The 27,825-nt window shown below is 44.1% G+C and overlaps 1 protein-coding gene across 1 annotated transcript in view; it reads left to right on the top strand.

Annotated features, from left to right (window-relative positions):
• Positions 1-27,825, top strand: part of IDH3G (isocitrate dehydrogenase (NAD(+)) 3 non-catalytic subunit gamma) — a 122,961-nt gene that overhangs the window by 57,093 nt on the left and 38,043 nt on the right. The window contains exons 9-10 of the mRNA XM_069645383.1: positions 18,885-18,945; positions 19,053-19,186. Of these exons, the coding sequence (XP_069501484.1) occupies positions 18,885-18,945; positions 19,053-19,154 (163 nt within the window). The 3' untranslated portion in view covers positions 19,155-19,186. The remainder of the gene's footprint in view (positions 1-18,884; positions 18,946-19,052; positions 19,187-27,825) is intronic.

Below are 27,825 nucleotides of genomic sequence, written 5' to 3'. Positions count from 1 at the left end.
TCTTAATTAAAACTATAATATTAGAAGAATGGTGAAATAAAATATACAGTTTAAGGAGGTTTTGGTACTTGACTATCTCTATTAAATCGAAACTGTAAATGTTGGGATTAAAAAGGACGTTACTTAACAGACGATATTTAATGTGTTTCTTGATATCCTTCAATGGGTTTAGCATGACATTTCTCCATTCTCTGTATATTTCTGATCTCATGCCACCATTTTGTACTAGACAAATATCTCAATATAAATCTCACAAAAAAAGGTTCAGTTAAAAAGCAAAAGCCCCTATATCCCCTACAAACCAGCCATCAGAAAAGTATATAATGGTCTCATATGGGCAGGTTGACTCCTTTTTTAAGATCAAGGAGCCGTCATCCATGGTCTGCGAGAAAGTATTTTCCTTTTACCATCAATGATGGTTAATAACCCATGAGCATAGAGAAAGGTTTTTGGCTTGTTTTTCCTTCATTCCCCCACCCTCTTCTCCAAGATACCAGTCATTGGGTCTCATTAATTGTTTGGTGGTATTTCGATGGTAGATCTGCTGAAATACAACTAAACTGATTTACTGTTAACGCCACTTAGTCTGGCGGATTTACTGCTGGATTACAAGTAGTGGTAGGCGGTGTTAGTCCCCATTTATTGGAGTCCGTAGTACTCCATGGGGATTTTGGCAGAATTACCGCTGCCAGTTTCCCATCGTTTCCAATCAATTTCTTTTCTACAATTGTGCATTTTATAGAATTTATTTCTACATAAAGACAGACATTTCTTCCTATACAAAACATCATATTAATAACAATCTGAACACAATCCAGAAAGCATTTCGCTCAAACACCTTGTGTTGTGACACCACTCACCTCCTAAGTGTCAATTTATAACATTTGCAAATAGCAAAATTTCTAATCATCTATGTGCCTATGCATAATATTTATATATAACTGGGTCAAAACAGTTTGGTATCATTTTCTTATCGGCTTGGATTACTTGTGACCTTCCTGGCAAGGGATCCAGTGTGTTCAATCGTGGGGCAGAGTTTTGCCCATTTACGCCATCAAAAGCCTTTTATCCTCCCTGGGAAAGAGTTGCCGCCTCACAGAGAAGGTCAGGAAGAGGTCCTGTGCTTCAAAGGGCAGGCCAAGAGAAGTCACACCAGGGTGTTAATTAACAGAGATCTTTTGATGTAAGCAGACGGAGGAAGGAGGCAGAGATGGCACAGCCCAGGAGAGAGCTACAGCCAACAGAGGGATTCTGCCATCTTGCATTTTCCTAGGGCACCCATATTTCCTGTCCCCTTCCTATTTTCTGCAGACAAAGCACTTCGATATGATATTGCCAGGCAAGAAGATTTTGAAACGGCAGCCATGTTTGGTCTGCTACAGAAGGCTAGAAGCAAACCAATCTCATGTGGTCTTTTGCCTATAATAACGGGCGGTGACCCACCCCTTAGTGGATTCATCTTTGGACTACTGAATTATTTGCCTGGATTCTGTTTGGGAATACAGTCTGCTCCAAAGTCCTCTGCCATAGAGGTGAAGACCCAGTCTCCAAGGAAGGAGCAAGCACACCTCCACTCCACTCCACTGCCCTGCCCTGCCTTAACAGAAACATTTAGAGTGACTGCTGTTTGGTGTTTGAACCGAGGGATGACAAGAAATGTGTATTGAGACACGAGGGGGACCCCTATGCAGCCCTAACTGGATTCCATTCACTTATATGTTCTCTTGTGGGCTCTGCATGCCATTCAAACTGACAAATTTGAGCACGATGAGCAATAACGCCAGTGTTCAGTTTACAGCTCTTAAAAACTAGGTAGCCATTTTGGGCCTTGTAAAAGTAAAAAAAGGCCACCATGTAGTAGGAAATGGCTACACAAAAGTACAACCATGTAAAAAGTAAACCACTTCCAGTCTGCACAGAACGCACTTAGGGAGGGGCTCACTCACGGACGGAAGACTAGGTAAAAGGGTACCCCTGTCTGATAGATGTATGGGCTACTGGGGCAGAAGATTATAAAACCGCGATAAATTACATTTTAATAAGAACTTCACTTACACAAAAGTACAGTCTAGGCACTAAAGAAGTAAGCAAAACTACTGCTGTTGTCTCATAAAGTGGGGCAGAATGCAGGAGAAATGGGAAGTCTTCCCATGCAGACAGTACAGGCAATAGATGGCATGCACTTTGAGTACAGATGCCTAGCATGGTCTGAATGCAGCTTCAAGGATCTTCAAAAATGTCCTTTCTGTGGTGGAGGCACACCTTTGAATGCATAGTGTCCATATTTATCCCCGTTTGGCAATTCGCCGATTTGGGCTCCAACCCTGGGTTTGGCTTTGCAGAGTCTTGACGCAAAAGGTGTGCAACACCTTTGCTGACCTCCGACTCAGTGAATCAACTGAAGTCTCTACTAGTACCTATACTGAGGATTCAGTTTAGACTGAAATGCTCTGGCCAGCATTTCATCAATTAGTCTAGGTTAAAGTGTCAGATTTCAGGTTTGCAAACCCGTTGAATCCTGCAGTTCTTATCACCCTGGTATAGTGTCTACCTCTGCCCACCACCTTCTCTCATTCAGAATTGTGACCTCCCTTTTCCTCTGTACGCTGACTATTCCCAGCTACTGATTTAGCTGGACGAAGAGGGCTATAACCCAACCAAATCGCTCACCTACCTTGGATCAGTCCAGAACCGGAGGAACTACATCTTGCTCTATTTAAGTGGATCAAAGAGGAAAGTCACTGAGTTAATAATTATCTTTCATGTGCCTACACTCCTCCTTTCCCTAATACAATGGTATGCCATTTCAGAAACCTTAGCATTATATCTGATACTCCCCTCCAAGCTACACATATATGCTTTGAATAGCAATTGCCAGCTCCAGCTTCACATTCTAAAGAAAATACTTATCCCTGCTGGAATTGCATCTCCAAAATTAAAATCTTCCAGGCCTTGTTCTTATTGAGGATTGATGGCTGTAATATGATGTACATTGGCGTTGCCAAGCGGCATCCAAAAAGTGCACGCTTTCCAAAACAGATCAATGAGGATTATCCCAAGTCTAGGATGATGTACCTGCATGTTGACCACCCTTCAAACCATATTTCGAATGGATTGTGTCCTCCCACGTATTCCTCATCTTAGATATCTTGTCTCCCAGCTCTGCTGCTTCAGATTGTTTTTTTTTCACCAGAGGGCGCTGTGTTGGAGGCCGCAGAGTCATCCGCTGTATAAAGGGCTGGAGCCGCGCCCGTTACCTCAGTTCCGTTTTTCCGAGCACTGCTTCGTGTCACAGAACGGCGCATCAGGTTTTTTCTCAACAATGTCCTCGTAATCTACTCCAACCACACTAAGACGGGTTTCAAAAAAATGTCTGAAGTGTGTTAAGAAAATGTCAATTACCGACCCCCATCGGAATTGCCTTTGGTGTCTCAGCCGAACCATTGGGTTGACTAATGTGGTTCCTGTCAGGCCATGTCCAATAAGGCTCTTAGGGAAATTAAAGGAAAGCTGGTGGTGGGGGAGGAATCTTATAGGTCTTTGAAAAGACCAAAAAATTCAGGAAAATCTCGACATGGGTCAAGGTCCAACAGTCGCTCGAGGAAATCCTCTTCGTCCAAGAGGTCGAAAAAGCGACGTGACAGGTCTTCTTCCTCCTCGTCTGAGAGAAGGGTGACTTATCCTTCCAAGCACGCTTCCCCTGAAAAATGGGAAGCCTTTAGGGCTTCAATGCTTAAAATCTTAGAGAAAGCAGCCCAGACCCCTCGGAAAAGCCGCGTGGAGATCATGCCTCTGCCCACTCCAAAAGTGACAGAGGGAGATCAAAGACCAGGCACGCGAGATCAGACAAACAGTTGACGGTGTCATCAGGGGAAGGTTCTCCAACACCTCATGTAAAGGCAAAACCACCGGTGCATAAATCGGGGGTAGCAGAATCCACGTTGAAATGCGACTCGACAGTCCACGACTATAGCGTCAAAGCCACCACTGAAAATGGCATTGACACCTTCGACAGTGTCAAAGCCTACTTCGAAGCCAGCGCCCATACCATCGACGCCTTTATCAAAGCATTCCTTAATACCAATGCCAAAGTCGATGCCATTGTCCAAGCTTAAGTCGGTGCCAGCCCCTTTACCAGAAAAGGTTTTCAGCTTCAACCAAGGCAGGAATTTTTCAGATCTATGACATCTATTTTTGAAGAGCAGTCCTCTGAAGAGAACTTTTTTGAGATGGGAAGAAGCTCAAATGCACCAACCCTAAATTGTAAAATGCTTGATTGGTGAGTCAAATATGATTTCAGCAAGGTTATGTTTTTATTAGAAAAAATAAGAGGACTTCATTCCATATAGATGGTGAAAAGGATTTGCTTCACATCATATTTTTCCTGGTGTTAACATCACACCATTAATGATGATTTCATTCTTATTCATACAAGTTTGGTTGGTTTCTGGTGTTAGCATCACACCATTTCATTTGCGTTGCTCTCAAATGATGCTCATTGCTCTCAAATAATACTCGACAGGTGTTTCCCCATTGAGTGTATCAATGGTTCATCAGGAGAAAGAGTGGTTTCTGATAGGAAAAAGTAAAGAAATAGAGAAAAATACAAAGTTATAAAGAGGTCTGTTTTTGTTTCCATACTTCATTTTATCCTAACAGTTTTATCAGGATCTTTCATAGCAAACAATATTATTTTTTTAAAATTCTGACTCGCCCTGTTCTTGCTTTCAAAATTCTCTTTTTGTGTAATTTAGGTATTCATTAATTTTTCTTTTTAGCAACTTCAATGTTGAACAATTTATTTTTTCACTGTGTGACTTCAATGGGTTTTTTTCTGTTAGTTAAGGTCAGGATATTGGAGTGGCTAATGGAAAGAGAAGATTATGTAAGGATACTAGTTTAACTATTTTGAGAGAAGGCTTGGAGACAACAGCAGTTCTAATTTGAAATGATTTCAGAATTTGAATCATTGCTTACCTTCTATCTGGTCACGATCTTGAATGGGGCTAGAAGTGTCCTTGATGCCCTGATAAGCGTCGATTCAAGTGGCCAATTTGCGCAGCGTTTGTTTTTAGAATTGGGCTTAATGTAGTCCTTACGTTGCGCGATGACATCATCACGACACGCGGAACGTAATTAAGCACGGCGCAATGACGTCAGTGTTCCCAGTGCGTACGGCAGCGATTTTGGAGCGGGATACTCAAAAAACGGCGTACTTCTATTGTAAATGTTTGTTTTCTTTAATTGTTGAAAATATTGCTGCTGACTATCTGACCATGTGATGTTGATATGTGTTGTTTTAATATGCCTTTATTTCTTTGGAAAGGCTTACTTTTTAAATACATTAGTTTTGTTGGGAAGGTTATGCTCTATTGTACACGGGACTTATTCTGATTAAATCACTATTGGTATTTTAAGACTGATTTAGGTAATATGGTAAATTCTCTCATGGAAAGAAATTATATCTAGAGAGATGACATACATGAAGCAAAGAAGAAATAATTGTTAATGAAAGCTTAATAATTCAATTGACATATGTCTAAAGCCTGCTAAATCCAAAAAACTGTTTTATGACATAAGTAATTTTCATTCAAATTACTGTACAGCAGCTTTGAGTGTGACCATAAAAAAAAACTTTACATTATATTAGCATATCTTTTCAGGTATACAGCCTTCACCCACAAGACCCCGGTGGGAGGCAGATTCACTCAGTATCTGAATGAATGGCGTGGCATTATGTCAGATGCCTGGGCGCTAGAGATAGTGACCCATGGTTACTGCCTTCCTTTTCATCAAAGACCTCAAGATCATCCACCGGGAGCACACTCTGTCAAAATTCCAGACCCGCTCCTTGTGCAGGAGATTTCAATCCTGCTAGAGAAAGGTGCAATAGAACATGTACCTGTAGCGGAAAGGAACAACGGTTGGCACTCCCCTTATTTTCTCATCCCCAAAAAGGACGGAGGATTGAGACCCATCTTGGACTTAAGAAATTTTAACAAATTCCGCAGGAAGGACAAGTTCACGATGGTGACCCTTTCTCAGATCCTTCAGGCTCTTCAGCTTCAGGACTGGCTTGTTTCATTGGACCTTCAGGATGCTTACTTTCATGTGCCAATCCATCTCAAGCACAGAAAGTACCTTGGCAGTTCTCACTATCAGATTTGGGTTCTGCCTTTTGGGATGACCTCCGCCCAAGGGTTTTCACCAAGCTGATGGCGGTAGTGGCAGCGAGTCCCAGAAGAGGGGGGGGATTCACGTCCACCCTTACCTGGACGATTGGCTAATCGGGGCAAGTTCACCCGAACAAGCCCATGAACATCTGCCCATGACCTGCCACTTTTTACAGACAGGGCTTCTCCCTCAATTACAAGAAGTCACAAATGATTCCAAGCCAAAGACGCCAATTCATCGGAGCAGTCCTGGATACTTCCTCGGGGAAAGCCTCGCCTCCAGAGGAGAGAGCTCACCACATTCTGCAGATGGTAACAAAGTTTCAAAATGCCCAACATCTGCTGGCATTCGATTTTATAAGGTTGCTAGGCCTCATGGCATCCTGCATTTTTCTGGTGCCAGAGGCCAGATTGAGGATGAGATCCCTTCAATGGGCCCTCCGAACTCAATGGTCCCATTTTAGGGGGAGATGTCAGATCTTCTGCGAGTCCCGGCCAAAGTGGCTCAAGATCTTTTATGGTGGGCTTGCAAGGAAAATATCCTCAAGGGAGAACCTTTTTGGCAACCATGGCCGGAGATGACAGTAGTAACGGACGCCTCGCTCATGGGGTGGGGAGCCCACACCAACGACCTGACAGTCCGCCGTCGTTGGTCTCCATCGGAGTCCAAACTATACATCAACCTTTTGGAGCTGAGGGCAATCAGACTAGCGCTGAAGGCCTTTCTGCAGGGAAGGAATGTCCTGATAATGATGGACAACACAGTGGCCATGTACTACCTCAACAAGAGAGGAGTAGGATCACTTCAACTGTGCAGAGAGGCAATGCAGCTCTGGTTCTGGGCAATGCAAGAAGGAATCTATCGGCAGTTCACCTAGCCGGAGAGCAGAACACGGCGGCGGATGCTCCGAGCAGGCAGAGCACAGTCTCTCACGAGTGGGAACTAGCTCAGGAAGTCCTTCAAGAGATCTTCGCCCTTTGGGGAACCCCTCGAGTGGATCTGTTCGTGACCAGTGTCAACGGGAAATGCGAACTGTACTGCTCAAGGGAATTTCCTCCAGGAGGAGCTCTAGGGGACGCGTTCGTGGTGGACTGGGTATTTCCACTCCTATACGCGTTTCCTCCAGTCCCTGTGATTCCTCATGTAATCTCAGGAGGTTGAGAAAGTTCAGGAAAACCATGATCCTAATTGCCCCGGATTGGGCCAGGAGGACGTGGTACCCCGACCTTCTGGACATGTCCATCTGCTCTCCAATACATCTTCCACAAAGAGAGGATCTTCTCTCGCATGAGGAAGGTAGGGTCCTCCATACAGAAGTCATGACACTCAGCATTAACGCATGGTTTCTGAGGGGTTGAGATATTGGGACCTCCCGGATGATGTAATGGAGATCTTGCTTTCGGCCAGGTGGCCAGCAACAAAATCCTTGAATCAGTTTCGTTGGAACAAGTTCAGTAACTGATGGGGATAAGAATGTGGATCAATTTTTATGTAATACTCCTACAGTACTTTCTTTCCTCTTACACTTGGCCAATTTGGGGCTCCAAGTTGGTACTATAAAAGGATATTTGGCAATGCTTTCTATTTTTAAGCACTCCTCGGAAAAGGTGTCCTATTTTAAAATGCCATTGGTCACTCAATTCTTGAAAGGGATGACAAATGTGTACCCTCCGACACCTTTTCAGGTGCCCATTTCGTATTTAATTTTATTCTGAAAATTTCTTGTGCCCCTTTCGAACCTTTACATTCTTGCCCGTTAAGACTTCTCACTCTAAAAACAATTTTGTTAGTTGCTATAACGTCAGCCCGCAGGGTGAGTAGGTTGCAGGCGCTCTCTTGTAAGCCTCCTCACACTATTTTCCATACGGACAAAGTTGTTCTAAAAGTCAAACCATCCTTCTTGCCTCAGATAGTCTCTGATTTCCATCTGTCACAGAAAATCACCTTACCTTCTTTTTACCCTCCTCCGCACGCTAGTAACGAAGAGGAAAGATTGCACAGACTGGACCCAAAAAGGGCTCGGTTTCTATATTTCTAGACTGGCAAAATTCTGACAATATGACCAACTATTAGTTTGGTATACTGGACACAAATTGGACCTTGGAGTGTCTAAGCAAACTCTATCCAGATGGATAATTCTAGCAATCTCAGAGTGCTATAAATTGGCTGGGAAGGAGCCTCCAGATGGGTTAAGGGCTCATTCAACCAGGGGCATGGCACCTTCCGTGGCTCTTCAGAGGGGTGTCCCGGTGTAGGATATTTGTGCTGCGGCCACCTGGTCGTCACTGCACACTTTTGTGAAGCATTACTGCTTGGACTCCATCATATCAAGGAGGACTCTTTGCAAAAGCTGTCCTTCATTCAGTCCATGATTGAAATTTCTGGTACTCCCTCCTCCAAATTCTTACTGCTTTGGGAGCCTATCTAAGATGAGGAATATGTGAGAGGACACAATCCATTCGAAGAACAAGTTACTTACCAACTGTAACGTTCTTTCGACTGGATGTTCCTCCCACGTATTCCTCATCGACCGTCCCAACCTACCCTTCTGTACGGTTTACGTCAGTTGCACTGAGGACTTTAAAGCCTGATCAACTGATGCGACCGTGTACACCGTAAAAACAGAACTGAGTTAACGGGCATGGCTCGAGCCCTTTAATCAGCGGATTACGTCAACGCTCGACGGCGACCCTCGAGGGACTACGACTCTGCGGCCTCGAACACAGCGCCCAATGGTGAAAAAAAATCCCAAAGCAGCAGAGCTGGGAGACAAGATATCTAAGATGAGGAATACGTTGGAGAAACATCCAGTCGGAAGAACGTTACAGTTGGTAAGTAACTTGTTCTTTGGCTCTCAGTCAACAGAGGATTGACTGTTTCAGTCGCAGTGTTTTGGAATGTGGTATATAAAACGCTTAGGTATGTTTCTGTACTCCACTGATGCAATTCTTAAGTGTTAGGTTGCCCTCTGTTGTCCAAATGGCAAAGTGCACCTCTGTGTGCCCTTACTCTTCAAGAACCGCTATCATTTTACCAAACAGAATGAGCACTGTCTCATGCGGTCACCTTCACCTTCCGCTATCGCAAACATTCAGAATAATTTCAAGTTACTGCTTTCCACCCCCACTTCTCTTCACACAGGGCACGGCGGTTCCAGTGTCAATGAAGTTCATTACCGGCTCAATGTTTCAGTCTCTAAAGAGCAAAGCACTTTAGGACAAATGCCTCCTCACAACCTGAAACTGAAAGTAGGTGCTGTAATTATGCTACTATGCAATCTTATGCCATCACAGGGACTCTGCAATGGAACAAGGTTGACAAGAACGTGTCTACAAAGATGCATCATGGAGGCCTGTGTAATCGATGGATTAAATTTAGATGCTGTTCTTATACCGTGCATACCTCTCATTCCATCTGATACAAATATGTCTTTCAAATTCAAAAGAAGACCGTTACCTATACGTTTAGGCTTTTCAATGACCATTAATAAGTCGTGGGGACCTACGCCCCCTTCCTGGAAGCGATCAGTGGTAATTTCTGAAATTTAAAAAGCGGACAGAAGTGACCCTATGAACTACCGACCGATATTGACCTTCAAGATATGCTACAATGGCGTATGTTACACCGGAAACAGCTAGTACCTAATAATTCAGAGTAAACCACTTCCTTCAACAGAGGAATCGTCATTTTACTTCCACACATGTACTTACCCACCACCTTACAAGCACAAGAGGAACAGAGGAAACGTGATCCCTGCGAAAGCTGATAATTGTGGCACAATGTCATAGTGGAACCAGGGGCGTTGCTAGGGGGGGGCTAAGGGGGCTATAGCCCCTGATCTTTTGGTTGTAGCCCCGGATAGAATCTCAGGAGCTACAGCCAAAAGACTAGCTAGCCCCCAGTCCCAACAGTTCTGACATCAGCTTAGCCCCGGGTCTTTTCCAGACCTAGCAACTCCCCTGAGTGGAACTAAGGTTAGAACCAGATAACTTAAAATGTATATACACTTTATGTATATGCACTTTATGGACCCTTACTGTTTGGCAAGGTCTTTCAACCACGAATGCTTATACTGGCCTTTGTCTCACCTTAATTTACTCCATCTGCTCTACAACATTTGTATTTTCTGCTTATCCAAAGCATCTTTACCAAATTGTGTGAATGATGCCTGTTAATTCTGTTTCTTGCCTCTTCCAATTTCTCACCCTCTTCTCTCTGCAGTGCGTTTGATTGTAGTGTTACAATAACTGTATTAAGAACAATGTTTTTAATGAATCATACTTCATGGTTTCAGAGGGTTCTGGGCAATATTGCTTTGTGCATTCATACACCTCTGCAAAGATTGAGATCCTTAACATATTGGACTTTGGCTCTCAATTGGGGATCACAAATTGGAGTGCCAGATGAAAATGTAACTTCTCCTGATTTCATTTTATCCACAGATGGTATAAGGAGCTTCGAACAGCTTTCCTCCCCATCATCAAATTTTGATAAAGTCCAGATTTTTGGGGGAAGGGTATGGTAGGTGGCTGATTGTCAGGATATGAAAACAAATGGTGCCAGCCCCGTGTGTGACAAGTCTCATCACCTACATTGACAGCCAAGTTTCCTCCTCTCATATCTTTCTTTTTTGCTTCTCTGACAGGGGGGCAAAAAGTCCACATCAACATATGTCTGACGTTCTAGCTAAAGAAAGAAGAGAAATTCTTTTTCTTAACTGCTGTGCAAAATACCTCCAGACATTTATAATTGAACTGTACAAATCATCTTGTGATTGTAGCAGTTCACCTTGAGGTCATGGGAAAGATTGGGCAGATTTCTTTTAAGGAGGCGTTATTGTTCAGTGGAGCGACACCATTCAGTTCCGGGTCTGATTTTCAATAGATTTAGTTGCCATTTGGCTCAGTTGTCTTTTTGTCCCATCTGGGTCTGGTCCACATTTCTATACGAAGTGCTTTGCTGTGGTGTTTTTGCACCATCACCTCCGATTCCAAATACTCTCCAGAAATTCGCCTCCATCATTTCATTGCTTGTTGTGTGCTCCATTCGCGTATTGCCACATTATTCTTACTGAATTTGTCTTGTAGGTAAACACTTGCAGAAGTGACTCTCTGATTAAAGATTTACTTGGCAGAAAGGGTACACTCTCCACCCCCTTCCAACCATTCCCAATATGTAGGGTCGAGTTCCTGACAAGTTGTATGCTCACCTGAATGTTTGGGAGGGGTATCTGGCTATTAGAAGCAAGGCAAGTAAAACACATCTTTGGACTGTGCAAGAGCAAACAAGTTCTGGTTTTATTATTGTACCAAAATGTAAACTATTTTCCGATGCTTGTTAATCTGCTTAGAATCGCATGCTGTGCATATAGACGGACATCCAGTGGTAACCGCAGAGTATTGCATCTTGACTTTCGAGAATCAAAAGGGAACGTCGATCTGGGCGTGCCTGTAATACTATCCCTAACGTGATGTTTAGTGTACTCGAGGTACCTCAGATTGTTTTTTTCCACCCAGTTTACTGGTCGCCTTATGCGGAGCTATTCAAGAGACATTGCGATATTGTTATATATCACAACCTTTGGTTGTTTCTTCTTACGGTCACTTCCCTCGACGGTTGATTCCTGTACCACCGGCGAAGCCTGCCGACTACAGACCTTCGACGGCGGTTGATCCAGTCAGCGCTGCCGACCACGTGGCCGGGCCCTCTGGCTGGCCTACACAGTAGGGAGAGTGGGGTCGGGATGGACATTTTCTGTTTAAGAATGCCTTTCCTTTTCCCCGCTTTGTTCCCTTGGTCTTGTCGTTGGTATCTCATTCCTGCGCTATGGACAGGACTCCATTTAGATTTTGTCCTTCCTGCAAGGCAAAATTCCTGTGGAAAGACAAACGCCTTAAGTGTAATAGGTGTCTTCCCCTCAACCACAACGAGGCGGCCTGTGCGGCTTGTAAGCTCCTACGCCCCAAGACTATAAAGGAGCGTCGTGTGAAGCGGTGGGCGGCCTATGGGATGTCACAGCCGAGAGTAATTCCCCCGCTGCCTCAGCCGCTGAGTGTGACAAAGGGATTAGTGACGACCAAAGCTCCAATTCGGAAGCCATTGACCTTCCAGCGAAGCACCCTCCATCCCCGGCCTGATAGGCACAACAAGAGTTCTGCTTTGGGGACTGTACTTCCTGGGCACAAAGACGCACATTCTTCCCACACAAAGCACACAACCCCCGGTTCGGCGTTACTGTCAAAGCGTTCCAAAGAGGCCAACGGGCATGTTGGATAGTTCGGCATGCCCGCCGATCCTCATGATCGGCAGCCCTCCCTCATCGGCATACGTCCGGGCAGTCTAAAACAAAGGGCGCTACCACCAAAATTCATGCGACCGTCGAGACGCCTCAGCAGAAGGCGCCGGCACCACACAAGGCCCCGGTTGCGCCGAAAACCACTGCGCAGCCTCTGGCACAGTCTAAACACCTCCCTGTGACCGCGAGTATCGCGACGATCGTTACGGCGGTGAGACGGAAGGAACAGTCAAGACACCTCGAAACCTAAAGAAAGGCTTAAAGACGCATCCAAAGACATGTCACAACGACCGGAGCCGCAAAGATTTTTCTGAGAGCCCAGTATCTCTATCTTCGACGTTAAGGGAGAAATCTTGGCGTTTTAGGGAGGAAGATCAGCAGGAGAAACCCTTTCCTCCGCTAGACTCCTCTGGTTCCTGATCATGGACCAGAGAGAAGTTTGAGGGGTGCATGAATAGACTGGAATAGTTTGTGGAATTCTCAGAAAGGTTTGCTACCAAGAGGCCTTGTAAAAAGAGAGCCCTTTTACTCCTATGGCCAAATTTCAGAAGACCTTTATGCTTCTCGGGATGAAGATGTTTGACCTCACTAATGATGCGGTCCCTCTAGATCAATATATTCAGGATGAGTACCCCTTTGGAGATCCTGCTGATGATCTTGCTGATCCAGCAGAGGCTTGGGAAGACGACCAGCCGTTCGACATTCAACCTTGGGCGTCACCTACCCATACCCCGGACCCTGACACATTGTGCATGGATTCCCCTCGTGCCACACCAGCCCATCAGGCTCCTCCAGTTAACGACCAGATGGCATTTAACAATATCTTGAAGGCAGTGGAACACTTCCAAATTGCCACACAGGCTGTGCCAGATTCGGACTTTGTCGAAGACATCCTAAAGGAAAAGCCACCTGCCAGCCAGGCTATCCCGTTGATGAATTCTATCAAAAGATGCCTGGCTCCTTCATTGTTGACACCCGCTCAGACCAGGGCTGTCAATCCCAGAGTCAAGAAACTTTTTTGCCCTTCCGACCCCCTCTACATTAGGGGACATGCTACTCCAGATTCCCTGGTGGTAACAACAACCAGGAAAAGGGCGGGGGTGGCCCTGTCCTCAGGTGAAGCACTGCTTGATAAAGAGTGCAAAAGGTTGTACGCACTGGGGAAGAGGGTCATGACTGCCACATCATTCTCCACCCGCATAGCTAACACCACACTGTTGGCTAGCTATTCAGACGTTCAATGGAACCTATTGAAAGAGGGCCTTCAAGAGGTCCCTGAACTGGTGCGGGCTTGCCTGCTTTCCATTGTAGCTGAGGGAAAAAGGGTCTATCGCGCTATTCTCAAGAATACTTTGGACGCTGTGGATACGGCTGGCAGGACTTTAGACCAGGGTGCTTACTAAAACTGCACGCCTAGGTTTTAAGCCAGAAACCCAGGCATCATTAATAAATAAGCCGGTGGAAGAAACCAACTTGTTCGGGAAAGCCGTTGATGAGGCGCTTGAGACCGCTAAGAAGGAACACAACACTCTCAAGACCTTGTATCAGATTACCCATAGGCCTTTCCAGAAAAGAGGGGGTGGTTCTCGGCATTCCTTTCTTAACCGATCAAGGGGGGGGTGAGGGGGGGGAATATATATATATATATATATATATATATATCGATCTCTCAATCAGATGCAAGAACCAGGGTTTTCTAATGTCTCACACCAGTTGGTACAAGAAAAATCGTCAGATGCACCAGGAACCAGTCACCATGATATTGGTGGCCCCTATGTGGGCCTGCCAACCCTGATTCTCGCATCTGATTGAGACGACTCTCTCCCTCTCCTCCAATGAAACTGCCTTGCCCATACAACATATTATCTCAGGACATGGGGGGAGACATTTTACCCATGCCCGCAAACTCTGAACTTAGCAGTCTGGCTCCTGAGGTCATAGAGTTCGGGCACCTCCAACTTCCTCAGAGTTTCATGGACATAGTTAGGGATGCGAGGAAACCCTCAGAGATGCATGGACATACTTAGGGAGGCGAGGAAACCTAACACCCGATATTGCTACTGAGGTAATGGAAGCGCTTTGTCATCTGGTGCAATTCCAAGGGCGTCAACCCCGTTGACTGCTCTCCTACCCACATTGTATTGTACCTGACTCACTAGACTCGGGCCTGGTAATCAATTCACTAAAGGTTCACTTAGCTGCTCTCTCAGCCTACACTACGTCACAACAGAAGATGTGGTGGACGATACCAATTATCAAGGCTTTCATGGAAGGGATAAAGAGGACTCATCCTCCCGTTCCTAACCCGGCTCTCAGATGGGACCTAAATGTGGTGTTGACTAGACTTATAGGGTCTCCATTTGAGCCCATGCATAAGGCAAGTCTCAAGGATCTTACCTACAAGATTGCCTTCTTAATAGCTATCACTTCTATAAGAGGAGTCTGTGAACTACAAGCCCTTTCTGTTCTAGACCCTTCCGTTACAGTTCAGAGATAAGGTGGTTCTGCGCACTCGCACTAGGTTTGCGTCTAAATTTATTTCCAAGTTCTATGTGAACCAGTCCATAGAACTGCCAACCTTCTTCCAGAACCCCTCTAACGTGGCAGAAAGAAGCCTGCACACACTAGATGTACGCAGGGCAGTCATGTATTACCTGGAAAGAACACAACCACTAAGAAAGGCAAACCAGTTTTTCGTTTCAGTGGCAGCTGGTAGAGAAGGCGATCCTGTCTCTAAATCAGCTATCTCAAAGTGGATTGTCAATTGCATCACACTACACTGTTGCTAAGAGAGAACTGCCCTTAAAGCCTAGTACACACACCGCTCTAGGCACTGGGGCTTCCATAGCATTTATTGCAAATGTTCCCCTAGAGTCGATCTGCAAAGCGGCAACCTGGAGTTCTGTACACACCTTTACAAAACACTATTGCCTAGACACTCATTCTAGGTCTGATTCTCAGGTGGGACAAGACAAGCAGTACTTGGTCATCTCCACCACTGTTCCTTGTCACAACCATCCTCCAACTCTGGGTACTGCTCGCTAGTCTATGCAAGCAAGTTAAAGACTTTCTTCCAAAGAGCCATTCATAATTTTTCACCAACATATAGCTGTTCGTATAGTACCATAACTGGTTATAAAGGTTCATTTGGAATTTCAGCTCAATCGGGAAATCATTCTTACAGTTTTCCAACTCAGACCGCCATCTCGAACAACTGAGGAAGCATTGCATCATTCTTAAGGTTTTTGGAGTTTTGAAGGACCTAAACCTTCTTGGTCCACTGAGACTGCAGCTGAAGCACCTCTTGCTGAAGGTTTGCATCTTTTATTTATTAAGTGCTTCAAGTTATTTCACCTTTTCCAAGAATACAGTTGCATTCTACTTGAGCAGACATTAGTGACTTTACTGAGACCTCTCCCATATGATTTTAAATGCTTTTTTTCGAAAAGAGATGCATCTTTTGGCCAGAAAATTCTTTAGTGTCTTTTTTCCTGTTGGCTGAATATGAGTTCCTTATGTGATGGATCCTCCCTCCTAGTTCTTTTGGCAGATATATTGTGATTCCCGATCAGCTAGGAAGGGAGGGGAAGAGTAGGACGCGAAAGTAAGGCAATGTTACCTTCATGGTGATAATCCTGATCTTATTCCCTGCAAGCACCAAGAAGCAATTTGTGGCATATGTTGCCCTTTAAAATGCAACAGAAAATGGCATATGATCAAAAGTGATAGCCAATTGGGTGTGGCGACAGTAGGGTGAACTGTCAGCACACCCAAATGTCTATCCCTTTCGAGTATATGCCATTTCTTTTTTTAAAGTGAAACGTATGCCACAACTGGCTTCTTGTTGCTTGTCTTGTCAGGAACAGACAGAACCTGAAGCAGAGTTACATAGGAAAGTCTTAAGATAGAATCGCCAGGTTTTGAGTTCATGCCAAAATGTAGAAAAAGAGGCAGTGCGATTGGAAAGAGCAAGTTTGTTCCAGAGGGGCGAAAGAGAAGGAAAAAGTGCACCCACCATTACAGGCTTGCTCGAAACTGGGGCAACTAGAAGAGAATGGCTGGCAAAGTGCAGGGAGTGGAGTGGAGTGGATTGTACAGTTTGTTTGGCAGCAAGACAACAAGGACAAGAATGGGAGAGAGTAAAATATGGTGCAAAGGTTATCTTGGAGGTAATCATTTGGTAAGCCATCAAACATAGCATTATCTGCTGGAAGCTTTGCTAGCAGAGGAGTGGCATGTGCAGGATGATTGAGGCCAGAAAGAAGGCTGTCCACATACTTCTGGAGGTCTTGAAGATGAAGATTATAAGAAGCGGTTCCAAGATAAAGGGCATTCGCAAAATCAATGCAGGAATGGATCAGGACAGAGGCTGTGGAAGTGCAAGCCCTAAGAGTATGGGAGGGGGCAATTTGATAATGGACGAGATGATGGTGACAAGATGAGGAGACTTGCTTCATTTGAGCATATGAGGGCAAGCTCGCCTCTTAATTTAAAGTACATATTTTTAAGAACTTTACCAGGCCATGTTGGAAGGGAGGGGGGGTGGGGCTAAAAACAAAATTCTGATCTGAGTAGAGTTTTAATAAGGTACAGATCATCCTAGTAGAAATGGCAGACACACCGTGTTAAAATATGGAAGCAGTGACACCCAGCTCTCTATTAATACGGAGGAGCTTGGTGTCTTCTGCTTAGGTTTAGAAGGAGGAACCCCATGACACAAGTGGCCAGAAGGTACATGTAAGCATTAAACAAAATGGGGGAAAGGGAAGATTCCTGGGGAACACCACAAGTGAGAAGATGGGGCAGATACACGAGGGGGCAGGGAGACGGATTGGGCACGGTCAGAGAAAAGAGTGTAAGCTAGTATGAGCTTGGCCTTTAATCCTGAAACCTTACAGAGCTTTAGCAAGATGTGGTGTTGAAGCCCACCAATAGAGCAAACATGAGCAGGCCAATGACGCAGTCAATATCTAAAGCCAGGTTGATGTCACTGAGAGCTGCCTAAAAAGCAGTTCTGTGTCCCAACCTGGGTGAAACCCTATGTCGAGGGGTTGGTGGAGCGAGGAATCTTCAATAATGTTTGAAGTTGGGTTTTGGTAGCCGATTCAGTTGTTTGGCTAGGACAGGAAAAAGGGAAAGAGGCTGATGGCTGAAAAGGAGGTGATGATCCAAAGAGTTGGGGTAGTAAAGATTTATTATTTATTTAAGAGTAATGGAATGATGCCAGACTTTAAGTATGTGAAGTAAAGCGCAACAGATGGTCCATGGGCAGAACTTGGAGATTGTAATGGGGCAAGGATCAAGGGGGATTCAGATTTGGGTTTAAGAGCCAGGTAAGGTGATATGGGGGTTTATTGGGAGAGAAGTGGTGACACGAGGAAGAAGGAGAAATCAGTGTAGTGAGGGCCTGTGATAGTTAAGATGGATATCTTCAACCTTCTAGTGAATTAACCACTCGACACAGGGAGTAATATGAGTGGAAGACATCAAAGGGATGCATATAAGAATCGAGAAGACTTATTCTGAGGGTGGGGGGTAGTAGTAATAAAATAAGTGAAACGTAACAATGGCTTTTTGGCATGAGAGGTAGCCTTCTTGTAAGTGTTGCGCTGAAGATGTGGCGCTGTACTCCAAAGCATGTCTTAATAAAGTATTTGCATCTAGTATGCAGTGATTTTTACGAATTAAATCACAGAGAATGCTCTAATAACGAAAATGTTATAACAAAAAATATCAAATGTTTTGTTTAAAATGTTTATGGGGTGGGGTAAGGGATTAAAACTGGTGGGGAGGAGGTTGGGGTGGGTTTAAAAGCATAGGGAGACGAGGGGGTTTGGGGGGAGAACCCCCAAAATAAAACATTCAATATTTTTCATTCTAAGATTTTTGTTATTACAGCATTCTCTGTAATTTAATTTGTTAAAATCACATGTAACCATATAAAAGAGCATGACCAGTGCAAGGGGGGTTGCGGTACAAATGTCCTCACTTTTGGCCTTTGAAGGGAAGATCGAGAATGCCTTTTCGGTGCCTGCGTGTGGTGCAGGCAATTCCCAAACAGTTGTGAAGGGGGAGAGCAATGCCACACAGTACAATCACCAACATGGTGGTAATTTTCTGTGCTTTTGATATTCTACTTAATTGTGTACCACCCTCTGACCTGCAAGGCATCTGTACTGCCTTTCTTATCACGTCTTATTGAGAATGCACAGAATCTTTTCCCACAGCATCATGCACTAGGGCCAATCTGTGTACCTCTCGTTTCACCTCATAAACCATAGGGCCTACTATGCATTTGGACTACTGGTTCATGCTGTAACCAACATCCCTAAACAGTCGTAACTGCAGTCCTACAAGTTGTTCATCTGCCACAGCTATTCAATTGACCCTTTTCCTTCTTTTTTTTCTGTGATAGGCTCCATAATTATGCTTCTTCAATGCGCAAGGCCATCATGGGAACGATGAACGAGCACAGAGTAAGTGCATTACTCCCTGCTTCTGTACGGCCATGATTGTAGTATAACCAGTGAACGCGTGGTCAGTGGTCTGCTGTTCTTTACCTGCTTTTCTGTCACTTCCACAGATGCACACCCCAGACATTGGCGGCCAAGGCACCACATCTGAAGTGGTGCAGTCTATCTGCCGGCAGATAGTGGTGAGGGATGGGAGAGTGGTGGCTGCCTAAAATGGATGAATGCAGCAAGACATTTACAGAACGTGAGTTATGGAGTTAATTTCCTGAGGATCACCCTGGGGGCGAACTTAGTTTCAGTTAGTAAATAGCTCTTATCTTGCATTAACACAAAGTACCTCAGTGCTTTAATATAGATTAAGCTTCCACTGTGGTTATGTTCACACAAGGCCTCATCCCCCCATATATGCACATGGGGGCCATCGCACTGCTAATATTCTCAACTTTGCTATATATACATGCTCCTCCCTGTCTCCAACAGCAGGTTTTTAGGTCTGCTCCTATATTCATCCATCTATATAGATATATATGATCAGATCTCATTACTTTAGTTACCACCTATACAAAAACTGTGAAGTTGTCCTCAAACATTCAGAATGCCAACATGAAGGTCGAAATATTAAGTCGAAACTTAAACCATGTTAAGTCTTAAAGTGGTGGAAATAAAAATGTCCAGGTACACATAACTCGGAGTGGAGTATTTCTCGAATACAGAGTCTATCACACTATAAATACAGGTTTCCCTCTCATTACCCCAGTACATAACATAACATAACATAACTTACTTCATAGAACTGATGTGCGCTGCCTAATATTTAAAGGGTGTGGTAAAGTAGTGGTGTAGTGTAAGTTAAGATTTCATTTGCAGTGTGATAGCCTTTGTATTATAGAAAAACATTCTTTTTCATGGCTGGTTTTACATTGATATTCCCAATGTTTTGACGTTTTTACTTTTTCTTTTTTTTTTTTTATCTTTTAGACAAAGCCTTTGTACCTTTTTTTTTTATGTGGGCATTCCCAATGTTTGCAGACTTCACCTTTTTATAGGTAGTAACTGTTAGGGAGTTTTACTGAAGTCCACCTATGGTAGGACTGTAGAAGACTCCTTTTAGTGTACAGGGCTCCAACTCTAAGTATAGGTTTGAACTACCCAAATGTTTTGGTAGCTATGGCTGAGCAGCCAGGCTTGGTCTAGGAGGGAGACAGGCCGTAGTAGAGTATAAAGACCTTTGAGCACACAAGCAGTCAAGAAAACACGTACACACTTGTAGTTCTATATAAATATTATTTATTATACATACTAGGCAATGTTAAGTTCACTTTTCTGTTCAAGTAAAAAGTTTGCAGTTGTAACTCAATTCAATGGTAAACCTTAAGTTAGAATACAGGTAAGGTAAAGAGTTTCTTCAGGTTGGCAAAAGTACTCATCAACCAACAATCACAGAAGGGTAATACTGGTAGGTAAAATTACTTTGTATATACTTGTAGAATAGTGGGAAGCAATTCAAGGTAAGTAAAGCACTTGCCAGTAAATACTTGAAATCACTGTTTCAGGAAAGAATGAATGAATCAAAAGGCTTTAGTCGTCCATCCCTATCTAGTTATGAGAGTCTCTGTGTCAGATTGGGGTGCAAAAAAGGTAAGGCACATGCTGTGGAGAGTCAAGAGTTCCAGAAGATGTGTAGCAAGTAAGTACCCTTCTTTGTTGGGGGGGGAAAGGGTCCCTGTAGGGACAGAGGCTTTCGGCCTGGGTAAACGTGTATGGGCAAACTCCCAAACACACAAATCAGCACTCCAGCAACACGGGAACAGCAATGCAACTCTTGGTAAGTTCTACCAAGAGTCTCGCAGTAACTTGATCATGAAGAAGAGGATGCAGCACAAAGCAACAGCAGACCTGGTCACTGGATTCTTGGTCAGGCAGACTGAAGAAGGGACACTGGATGGATCTTGCAGTAGCAGTAGGAAAGGATTCTGTGATTTTGGCACCCTTTTCAAAGCACCATTGAAGAACGGTTACTGCCCAGTCGATTCAGCCTGCTTTCTCAGCCCAGCCTTCTGGTGAGGAGACTTCAAGGAGCCGAATCTTGCCTCTGGAGGTCTGGAGGGTGTCCACCAAAGTTTTGGGAGGATTCGATCTTCGGAAGATGATGCACTGCACAATGGCCACAGGTCCCAGGGTATTGATGGTTTGCAGCCGGTGAAGATCACAGCTCGTCTTGGGATGGTTCAAAATGCAGGTCGTCTTGAGACTGGTTAGTGCCACCAGTCTAAGGGAGGAAGTCATCCGGTGTGGAGTTACCCTGGTGCTTGGAAAAGAGGGCTACAGCAGCAGCGGTCACTTGGATGGCTCTGGCGGTCTCTGGAGGTTGCTGCAGACATAGTCATTCTCCTCTGCCGAATGGATCTTCCAGTGGTCAACTCTGGTTTCAGCATCAAGACGCTCATCTTTTATGCAGGAACCCAGCCATTCAACATGCAAGCTTCCATTCAAACTTGGGGTGGAGGTTGTCTTTTCAGGACAGCCAGCCTCCCAGTTAGAACTGGATCCAAGCAGGCACACTGAAGGACAAGGACCTGTGGAGTTGGTGAAAGTTGGGAACCATTTTGGATCAATGGTGTCCCATGTGTCCCTTACTGCAGCTGTAAATGCAGACTGCATTGTGAGTTTCACAAGATTGGTAGAAAAATTATCCACTGACACCAGCCACTCAGATTTGTTACTGTAACTAGAAAGTTACATGAGAAGTGGGAAAGGGGATATAAAGTGGGGTTTGCTGATCCCACAAGAAATGTTTATGTATGATAACAAGTATCCCCCTATCCTTGAAAACAGTAGTTATCACAAGAAATAAAACCAAAGAGGGAAGCTCAGGGAACTTCCAGCCGCACTGCACATAAGGTGCTGTGTGCTGCAATAGGAAGTTAAAGATGCCATTAAAAAAGATGGAAAGTAGACTCCATCAAAAGAAACCAACAAAGGGGTGCCCAGAGTACAAAACAAGAATGAGCAAGTGAAGGGGAAAAAGGTTCCCACTCACTCAGGAGAGACAGAAGAAATCCAGTAGTCCAGCAAAACGTGAGGAAAATATCACACAAGATGGAAATTCTACCTAACAGTAACCAGCTGTTTAAAAATAAAAAAAAATCCCCACTAATTTCCTTTTTTCAATTTGTGTGAGTTGCCCTAATTTAAATGTGTTTTTAAGCATGTGTATGTGTACGTGTGTCTGTCCATATTGGGAGGAAAGGGTGACGATACTCTGGCTCATGTTAAGTGTCACTAACCCCTGTACATTGATAAGTAATGGATCGTTTAGATTGGCTTATTGCTTATTCATACCAGAAAGTCTATTGCTTTTCTTTTATAGACCAATACATCTCAAAATGTGTATGTAATTGAGAATAATGTGCAGATTCTCAAATATTTACATTCAGTCTTTGGGTATTTGAACATGTGTTTTTTTCTGTCAGATCTGCGTATCTTTAATTATAAATATGACATAGTTGTACACATTACACTAGGTATTCCCTCAATGTATAAACCGTACAAAAGAACCCAAAATTAACATTTTGTATACAAAAATAAGGAATTCTATTTTGTTTCAGTTTTGGGTTTGAATTATCCATCAAACGGTGTTGAAAAGTGGTGGGCAGTCTGCGGCCCTCTGGATGTTTTGGCCAATGAGTTCCACGATCCCTCACCTTTAACTGTGCTGAGAGGTTCTGATGTGTTACATGCCAAAACATCTCTAGGTCGCCAGTTCGCAGGTCAAGGTTTTTACAACCAGCAACCTGTCACAAAATTAATAATTCTGTCATGTTTAAATTGAAAACACGTATGCTTAAGTTTGCAAGTGCACTATGTTTAGAAATGTTTGGCCTTGTTTCAGTTCATTAGCACATTAGCAGCTAATTCTTGGCAGAACAATTTAGAGGTTCACAGAGTCTGTCGGAATGGGTTTGTAACAGGCAAAAGTGACTTCTAGTTTTGGAAGTTCTTGTGTGTTTACTTTCCGATAACTAAATCGAGATGTAACTATTCTCGGGTGGTATTACTTACGGTATGGAGTAAGTGTGGCAGAGTTGGATGTCATCCACAATTGGGGCCGCCTCACCTTCTGCTGTTGTGCTATTCTGTGATAATAATATTGTCTTGCACTGTCCCTGTGTGCGATATCCATATTTTCTTTGAACCTTGAAAATTGTCCTCTCTGGATTGTGCACAAAGTCCAAATATTATGTGCCACTTGTCTCCATAATTGAGCAATATGACCCTCGCAAGCCCCAGGACATTACCCAAGTCGGTAATGACCCCGCCGTGAGGGACATATTGCTATTAGTGCCCCACGCTGCAGCGTTTCGGGACAGAAGGAAAAAAAACACCCAGAAAATGGCTGCCAGGAAAGGGAAAACTGAGTCCGTTTTCCCTTTCCATGGCAGCCATCGGGAGCGGATGTGCTGGGAACAGAAGTGTTCCCAGCGTGTCCGCTCAGGGAAAAAAAGGAGCAGAAGGTAAGTGGGGTTAGGGGGGGTGGAAGTGGAAGAAAAAAAGTAGAAAAAAATAAAGTACCTGCATCCCCGCCGGGGGATGATGGAAACCTCCTGCCGTGTGGAGGCGCGGAGCAGGGATGGCCCCGCTCCGAGTCTCCACACGGCGCTGGAGGCTTCCATCGTCCCCCACCAGTGGGGTGAAAAAAAAATGAAAAAAAAACCCTTACCGAGTCCCCGGCGGGAGGGTGAAGGCAGCCTCTCAGCTGTGGGAGGCTAGGAGTGGGGATGGCCCTGCTTCGAGCCTCCTCATTGGTTGAGGGGCTGCCACGCCCCCCTGTTCCCCTGCCCCCCCACCCCGCCTGCCGAGGACAAGGCGGCTAGAATCCCGGCTGAGAATCGAAGGATTCTTGGCCGGGTAACGACCTGGCGAGAGCTAATCAGAATTTGTGTTGCATTCTGTTTGACTCTCGCCGGGTAATAATCTAATTTACGTGGTTGAAGATTAACTCTTGTCACATGACTTTTCCATAAATCATAATTTGCAGTTTCCACATTTGCCAATATTTTAGAAGGGGGTGCTCTTGTCCATCGAAACTATGCAATTATGAGTGCTACCAGTGTGTGTTGTCGGAATTCTAGTTATTGTGAAGGATAACATTGCAGCGATTTGAAAATTATAACTTGATGCAAACTTGTCATTTGAATTTGTGTGAAAAACGTTGCTAAGCACTTTTGCTGATCATTATTCCCTTCCGCACAGTATTTTTGTGTGAAGGTTAGGCGCTGAACTTGATTTGGTAGTTTCTATGAACTACATTTCCCAGCTTTCCTGACCTTCTTCATTCCTTTAGAGAGACAGGTGTACATGTCATTTTTATAGAGCCCACTTCGGTAATACTGGAAGAACAGCAAGAAAACACTTACTGACACCTGGTATCATCCCAATAGCACATCAGCGATATGAGATATGAAATGCACTCAGACAACTGTATTGAACGTATCCCCGAACTGATGCGGTAGACATGAGCCTGCAGACACCACTGCACATAGAAGAAATATAAGCAAAGTCTGACAGATGTAAAGTGACCCCACTAAAGAGAGATGATACGTGGACGCACTGAATTCGAATATGGAGATCTAAAGAATGAAAATGTGATTAATGTGACAAAGTAAACATGCAAATATGAAGAAAACCAAATACGTTTAGAAGATAAATGAAAAGAGATGTAGTGGATGTATATACGCACAAACGCAAAGAAGATAAAACAACGTAGAAGCTTGCTAAAGTAGGAAATAGAACGTGGGTGAAGCAGCCATGTTGGGAAAATGGACGTCAGCATCGTACAAAAGTAAGCAAGAAGTTTCGAGAGGAGAAAGATTAAGGCTGCAAGGAAGACAGGCACAGGAATACAGATTTGTGCAAGAACAAAGGGTATTTGCTTGGCTCAGGATCAAGGATGCCATGGCAAGAAGCAACTGCAAGGCTTTAAAGGAGTCGAGGAGGATAAGCTATGTACGCAGGACATATTTCTCTTAGATTAAGTAAAGCAGTGAACAGTTGTGAATGCCCAGTATTGTACAATCAAAGATCCAGAAAACGCATACAGAATGGAGAAACCAAGTCTCCAGAGGTTGTGGAAAGTAATAGCACCCAATATAATGGAATCAAATGGCACTAAATAGAAGGGTAACATTTATAAAATCATGGTCTCCTCGCACGTGATTCAGGACCGGAAAATAAGGCCTGTTCATAAAGCTATAGCAATGTACCTTCACTCCCTTTAAAGTTCTGAGGAAGAGAACAGTCCGCAAGGTCAACTACAAAGAGGAAGCCTTGATTTAGGGCCTAACTGATGAGAGATGGAAGGCTAATTAACTAAGAAAGTCAGTTGTTTGTTGTTCTCTTGCACCTGGTTTCGTTGTTTATGTGCTGCTAACGGGCCGAATGTTCACAGTTGGAAGTGAGTGCCAACCAATCGTGAGGGCCTATATAATGGTAGACCATACTTTGTTGCAGAAGCCTATCCGCTGCTGGTATTATGTTAGTATCTGTATTTTACGTACTTCGAGGTATTTGAAGGCGTGCCTGCCAGATAAGGGGCATCCAATGATGATTCTAACACTCATGTAAACTATAGGTATATACGTTTCCCTTAACCAATCCCTCCACCTAGTAGGTTTATACTGTTGGCCATGTAGGATGATGTCATAGCTAACGTATGTTGAGGTATAAAACCTTTTGTGTAACTGAAATGCATTGAGAGTGTCTGAACTGCAATCTGTTTGTCGCCAGGTTTCCCTACTTTATTGAACTGATTATAAAGTAGTATTTTGCCATATTCTTTGAGTCTGTCTGGTTATTTGGGCCAGAGATCATTTATTGTGGTAATCCTTTTCGGCTTTCTGAAAGCCCCAGGTGCTATTGCACAACATGTTGGCGGCGTGTTAGCGCTGGCACATTTGAAGAGGCTGATTTTTGCCACATTTAAAGAGGATCTCTGCCCTCAGCGGCCATTTGAGTGATTGTGAGTGCTACCAGTGCGTTTTGCCAGAATTCTAGTTATTGTGAGGGATGACATTGTCCCGATTTTGAAAATCATAATTTGATGCAAACTGTCCATTGAATTTGTGTGGGAAACATTGCTAAGCACTTGTGCTGATAATTATTCACTTCTGCACAGTATTCTTGTGTGAACGTTAGGCGCTAAACTTGATTTGGTAGTTTCTATAAAAATTTCCCAGCTTTCCTGACCACCTTCAACATCTCTGTGGCGCGTTTGAAGAGGCCAGTTTTCGCCGGTTCTCAGCCGGGTTGCAGCGTGGGAGCTGCAAGTAATGGTCATGCCTGGGTAATTGCTCTGAGGTACTGTTTCCTTTCCAAAGGGATTACTTTCCATTTCTCTTTGGTTCTCTAGATAGCGCTAGGCAGCATTGTTTCTCATTGCCCTCTGGCGACTGCAAACGGACTAAATGAAAGGGCAGCAATCCTAGACAAGTATATGATCATGGCTCTTCTACCATGTGCAGATATTAAACTTGCATCTCCCATCATGCCTCGGCTAACCCCTGAGAATGACATGACTCCCCCAGAACTGCATGGCGCCAACAAAACGAAACCTCATGCTGACACACTGTCACCTGAACATTATGACCGAGCTAAGTTGTTGGATAGATCCTGACCTTATAAAGGGTATTTGCTGCTCTGATACCCTACAGCCCACTGTCTTAGCTACCTTATATGAGGCGATTAACTCGCCCATCCTTATTAATATTATATCCTCGTCTCCTCTTCCTGACATAACTATCAGGGAAGACTCTGTTTTGCCCAGCACAAGAGGACCCCAGGACCAACAGCCCTTGGCTCCGAGACCAGCTAAAACTCTCAATTGCATGTTTAACACGCGCTCACTAGTCGGGCATGCTACAGAAGTGGCAGACTATATTTTGGATCACAAAAGTGACATCTGTGCAGTCACATACATGGCTGCACACAGCCACCGGACCTACACTCTCCTTAGCCCTGCCTATAGTGTATAAGATTCTCTGAGCAGATTGACAGTGTCAATATTTTTGAGCTGTAAATTATCAGAACACCCTAACTGTACCGTTAACATAATTTTGGTTTATCGCCCTCCAGACAAAATGGCAGACTTGCTCTGTGTGAGCGATGTTATTCTCCCTCTTTTAAAACCACTTTCTAAAGTGGTCATCCTGTGAGACCTGATTCTAGGTCTTGCAGACCCTTAGCTATCGCGGTCAAATCCACTCTGGCTGATCTCGCTTTTCCCCCCCAACATGTCAAATTAGCTACTCCATAATAAGGGCAGACCACTGGACTGGGTTGCCACGCACAATGTTGTTCTAATTGACATCTCACCCTGTCCCTGGTCAGACGATAACTTTGTGAATTTCAGCCTCCCATGTGTGTCACAACCCATCAAAATTACATGAAAAAAAAATGTTGGCCCAAATATAGAAATCTGCGTAAGTTATGCCCCATCTCTCTTGCGCCCCTTCTTGCAGCTACCCTGGACAACCCGGCTACCTTTAACACCGCTGAAGACCTTGCAGAAGCCTATCAAAAGATGATGGTTAGCTCGGTTAATAGTTTGGCACCAGAAAACATGCGTCTTGCTAAGGAAGTACCCTCAAAAGTATGGTACTAAGCTGAAATATAGAAACTGAAAGTAGCCAAGAATAGGGCATTTCAACAATAGAAAACAATGGAATCAGCAGAAAATAAAACCAATTATGCCAATGCCACGAAAGCCCACAAAGCTGCTGTTTGTGAGGAAAAAACTCTCCTATGATAAAATAATTGATAATGCCACCTGGAATTCCAGAGAACTGTTTAAAATACTAAGAGCTCGAAAATCCCTGTCCCATCACG

This window comes from Ambystoma mexicanum, chromosome 2p, assembly GCF_040938575.1.
Source record: "Ambystoma mexicanum isolate Mex_15411 chromosome 2p, UKY_AmexF1_1, whole genome shotgun sequence".
In the NCBI taxonomy this organism is placed as follows: Eukaryota; Metazoa; Chordata; class Amphibia; order Caudata; family Ambystomatidae; genus Ambystoma; species Ambystoma mexicanum.
The sequence above is the reverse complement of the archived record's forward strand: the minus strand, read 5'-3'. Positions and strand labels throughout refer to the sequence as shown.